This window comes from Clytia hemisphaerica, unplaced genomic scaffold (assembly GCF_902728285.1).
Source record: "Clytia hemisphaerica strain Z4C2 unplaced genomic scaffold, Clytia hemisphaerica genome assembly, whole genome shotgun sequence".
In the NCBI taxonomy this organism is placed as follows: Eukaryota; Metazoa; Cnidaria; class Hydrozoa; order Leptothecata; family Clytiidae; genus Clytia; species Clytia hemisphaerica.
Window position 1 is genome coordinate 903,860 of NW_027104421.1, and position 5,585 is coordinate 909,444.

The 5,585-nt window shown below is 33.5% G+C and overlaps 1 protein-coding gene across 1 annotated transcript; it reads left to right on the forward strand.

The window, feature by feature from the left end:
- Positions 1-5,337, forward strand: LOC136820382 (uncharacterized). The gene is made up of 5 exons (XM_067076568.1): positions 1-267; positions 761-1,689; positions 2,761-2,923; positions 3,528-4,211; positions 5,314-5,337. Exons 1-5 carry the CDS (start codon positions 118-120, stop codon positions 5,335-5,337), a joined length of 1,950 nt encoding a protein of 649 aa, XP_066932669.1. The 5' UTR covers positions 1-117.
- The last annotated feature ends 248 nt before the right edge of the window (positions 5,338-5,585 follow it).

The following is a 5,585-nucleotide window of genomic DNA, read 5'->3' on the forward strand; positions in this document are numbered from 1 at the left end:
ATAAAAAAGTGGAAAGATACGAAAATACATGATAAAAACAAATAAATTAACGAATGTTGTCAGTTGTTTCCAATAAATACCCTTGAACTGCCAGTACACGAGATTGTACCCACTAGAATGGCTGGTGTGGAAGTTGGACAAGAGTTGGAATGTTGTGTATGTTTGGAACAATTTGTAAAACCAAAGCTTTTGAATTGTATGCACACTTTATGTGAGGGATGTATCGACAAACTGATTCAGAGTGGAACTGTGAAATACCCTGAATGTTGAGAAGAAACTAAGGTTCGTTTTAATATTTTGCTGATTTTACTGATTACTTTAGCACCTCTATGAGTTGGATCATAATGCATAACTGGTGTAAGTAATGTCCCGTAACAGCACCGTCGATTTTGAGGAGACTGAAAAAACTCTATTTTGGTTGAGAGTCTCTTCGGTGGAGAGTAAACCATTTCTAGCCTGTTCCTGCAGTTAAATTAGCCATTTGCCTATAGATTGACATAACAAAGACGATATAATTAAATAAAAGATGTGCACATATAGAAGGTGTCGTCGGCTCTTTTTTTAGCTTTAGCGATTGAAATAACAACAATAGAGTTAAATAGAATTATTACAGTAGGAAAATTGCTTCTAGACTGGATTATTATTGAATCACTAAAGATCAATACTCTTACTATACTATTTTAACTTATCACTTTCACCAGTCTCCTCTCAAGCTTGCAGCGTTGCTTAAATGTTTATAGATTACTTATCTATGTTATAGGTCCCAAATGGTGCATCTGAGCTATCTACCAATTATATTGCACAAAATATTATCGAGAAAGTGAAAAATGCTGCAAAGAAAGGCCCTTTCTGTCAAGATTGTGTCGTCCAGTTTCCTGCTTCAAACCATTGCGAAACTTGTGTTTTGAATTTGTGTAAAAAGTGCACTGAATATCATGAGAGTTGTGTGAGGTTTGTAAGTCATAAAATTATTGACATACAAAACGTATCTAAGAAGATTTCTAGTACGAAACGTTATTGTCCGAAACACAACGAGCTGTTGAAATATTTTTGCCAGCAATGCAAGGTTGTCGTATGTAATGATTGTTGTATGATAAGTGCACAACATAAACATCATGATATTACATTGGTGTCGGAAGCTATAGACAAAGCCAAAGAAGAATTAAATCAAATGCTCAAAAAGATGAGAGAGAGTGAGTTAACAATGGTTGACTGTCTTGGGGAAGTCAGAGAATTTCACCAAAAAGTTGCTGCAGAAGAGGAAAACAATGGTAATATGATCAAACAAGCTTTTGATGAAATAAGAGTTGTTCTTGCCAAGAAGGAAGAAGAATTGGTAAAACAGCTTGCAACAATTAGAGTAGACAAAAAGGAGAAGCTTAAATTTGACAGATTTTCAACAGCAATCAGCAAAGTTTCCCAATCGGTGCAATATGTTGAATCTATCCTGAATGAAGATTGTGATGATCTAGATATCATATGTGATCTCACGAAACAATTAGATGAAATCCGCAAGGAATACAGTTTGAATGGTACATTTATTGTATCTTCTACACCTTTATATTTGCCATCGAAAGGAAAAACAACGAAACCGACACTTCTGAACCTCAAGAATAATGCAATATTAACACTGCATCATAAAAATGCTGACTCAGGAAGCTCGCTGGGCTTTGATATGAGCTTCGAAAAGTATTCACACAATCTTAGCAGGAATACATTGATATCTGAGCAAATAAGAGCCTTGTCATTATCATAATAATTTTTATAACCGGTATTGGATGATAATTATAAACAAAATATAGTAACTAAAACAATGAGAGGTACATACATACACAATCATATACCAGTTATATTTTGAATACTTATGGTTCTTTGTTTTATAGAATTTTGATATCGTATATTTTATAGATATTTGTTGTTGTTTTTTTATCCTGTTTTTATTACCACAATTGATATTCTATCATCATTTTATATACCAATCCAAAATAATCTTTAAAAAAAACTGTAAATTTATGCTCAGTCAATCATCTAGATTTATAAGAGAAAATATACATACATCTGTAAAGGAAAAATATAAATGAAAATTCATTTATCATTTTTCCCTTTCAAAGTTACTAGGAATTTTAAATATAAATTTTTTGAATTTTTCTATAATATGAGATTTATTTAGCACAGGCTGCGTATGGATATATTTTTCAAGCTCCTTTTTTTAATTCTAGCATTTGAAAAACATTAATTTTCGTACAACAATGTTTTTATGAACAACTAATTTTTATAAACTTTAAATTCTATTTTTCAGTAAATAACGAAAATATTACAATTAAACTAAAAATAACTATGCTTATTACTTGTTCATTATTGTTTCATTGTTTTGTTGTTTTGTTTGGGGTATCAAAAGATTAATGAATTTGAAAGATGCATGAGAGTTACAAAGTTACTTTTATGGTCGTATCCATCCTTAGGATAAACCGGAATTCAGTCATTGTTTCAATGCTGTCAGAAGTTTCACGAATATTATTTTCTTTACACAAAAGAAAGAATTTGTAAAATGAAGGGTTGAAACAGGTTGAAAAAGCTCTGCCTAATTGTCACTTCTTCTCGCAAATTCTCAAATCTAAGTGTCCCTTGATAATATTCAACAGTAATAATCTTTTATTATTCTATTAGACAAAAAGTGGAAAATACGAAAAAATAAAATGAAAAAGTAAATAACATAATACTATCAGCTGCTTCCAATATATAATCCTGAACTGTCACTAGGGCTGGTGTGGACGTTGGACAAGAGTTGGAATGTTGCGTTTGTTTGGATCAATTAGTAAAACCAAAGCTTTTGAATTGTATGCACACTTTATGTGAGGGATGCATCGACAAACTCATTCAGAGTGGAACTGTTAAATGCCCTGAATGTCGAGAAGAAACCAAGGTTTGTTTCAATATTTTAGTGATCTTACTGAATGTTACTTTTACTATAAGATCAATAATAAAAACATCGTAAAACATCACTGGTGTCTGTGATGATACAGTGCAGTCAGAACAATGCACCTATCAAGCTTAAACAGCAAGGTCATGAGGAGGACTGGTAACAAATTTACAGAAAATTATTTTTCAACACGTGCTTTTCCAAGCGATATGTTCAAACGAAAGCAGCTCAGAAGCTTATCCTAGCCAAAATTCTATTCCCGTTGAGGGAATCTCTATGGTGGAGCCCAAACAATTTCTAGCCTATTCATGCGTTTGAACTGAGCCATTCGCCTATAGATTGACGTAAAACAGATGATATATTTATAAGAGATGTGTGTCGTCGGCGCTTTTTTCTAGCTCTCTATTTAAGCGATTGAAACAACAACATTAGATAAATGGAAATATTAAAAAAAATTGCTTCTAGACTGGACAATTAGTATATCACTAAAGATTAGTACTCTTACTATACTACTTTAACTTTACATTTTTCACCATTCTCCTCTCAAGCTTGCCCTGCGCCGCTTAAAGGTTTATAGGTGTATATAGATTACTTATCTATGTTATAGGTCCCTAATGGTGCATTCGAGCTATCTACCAATTATATTGCACAAAATATTATCGACAAAGTGAAAAATGCTGCAAAGAAAGGCCCATTTTGTCAAGATTGTGTCGCCGAGTCTCCTGCTTCAAACCATTGCGAAACTTGTGTTTTGAGTTTATGTAAAAAATGCACTGAATATCATCAGAGTTGTGTTCGCTTTGTTGGTCATAAAATTATTGACATACAAAATGTCACAAAGAAAATGTGTAGTCCGAAGCGTTACTGCCCGAAACATAACGAGCTGTTGAAATATTTTTGTGAGCAATGCAAGGTGGTTGTTTGTACTGATTGTATGGTCAGTGTAGAGCACAAACAACATAACATCTCCTTGGTGTCAGAAACTACTGCCAAAGCTAAAGAGGAATTGAAGCAAAAACTTGAAAAGATGAAAGACAAGAAGCAAACAATGGATGATTGTCTCCAACAAGCAAAGGTTTTTTATAAAGATGTTATAGATGAAGATAAAGTGAACGTTGAATTAATCAAGAAAACGTTTAACGAAGTGCGAAATATTCTCGCTGAAAAGGAAGAGCAGCTCATTGCTCAGGTTCAAGCCCAAAGCATGTTAAAAGGTGAAAATCTTGATAAATTCTCAAAGGCTGTTCATGCAGTCACTCAGACAGTAAATTATATGGAATCTGTCGTGAAGGTAAATTTTGATGATCTGGTGATGATTAGTGAAATGTCCAAACAGATAAAGTATTCCAAGAATATAATCTTGATGAACCTTTATCGTTCGTTCAATGTCCAGTCCATTACCCGGTCTTAATTCCTGGGAATTTAGACCGGTATATCTTCTGCAGAAATCCCAATGTGCTCAGATTTTCTGTAAATCATCGAATGCCACGAATGTTACGTAAAAGTAAAGGTGCTGCGCAAAAGCCAACTTCACTGGCTTTCCATATGGACCTTAAACGGTCTCTTCACCCTCAATATTTGGATATCATCAAACAACAATTCAACGCCTTAACACTGTAAATTTCGCTAGAAATTTGTATTGTGTGACTTTTCAGCACTATGTACAAGCGAAATTCCAAGCCCACTGGCCGTTTTCTGATCTAGAAATTGATTTTAGGCTGGTTGCCACCGCCATTTTCTGAGACCTCCACCATCGAACCTCTTGTTAAAGGTTTTTTTATATATGTGTTCCCGTTTCATATCAGAGACATATTTTATACCAGGACAGTGTCTATGCCTGTTGTTATATTATGCTGAGATAAGCAAAATAATGTTTTTCTTTTCCTCTTCCTGGCCAATCTTGCTCCACATCTGTGTCAATCCAATGTGAAAAAGCTAGTAAATTAAAATTAATGAGTAAGCAGACGATATCACTCTTATTTAAAAACAAAACCTTTCAACCTTTGTCCAAAATCCTTGGGATAGGCATTTTTAAAGGTTAGGGGATGCCAAGAACCCCCCCCCCCCAAGAAGGGGGAACATTTATAATGACATTTTTTGACTTGCACAACCCAGGAGTTACGAATGGGAACTTCAAAGATTCGATGTAAGTAGATTTAAAGTTAGTATAGAATTGTATTTCTTAAGTGTAAGGTTCAAAAGTTATTTTTCTATATATGTAATTTTGCAAATGAGAAAAAGCACTAATTTTTTATGATTTGTAAATTTTGATTATTAAGAATTTTCTATAGTCACTACAACTTATTTCTTATCAAATATATGATTTTGTCAATTGAAAAAATAAAAATCGAGAAAAAATGGAAATTATTATAATCTGATGTTTGCATTTGTAGGGTGTTGCAATCAATAATCAATGATATTCTTCATAAAAAGTCCTGTCAATTATATAAAAATAATTTTGAAGTAATGAAAATAGGGGGGGTTGTACTTTTACGGTGTGACGGGATTGGCCCTTTTTAGTACGGTATTACGGGATTTGACGAAAAAAGAGACGGGAAAACGGTATTTTAAAATGAGACGGTGACGGTATTTAGGTACATTTTTGCCCTGTACAAGGCGGTGTGACGGTGTTATTATTTTTTTAATTTTCGGGATTCCGGGATTC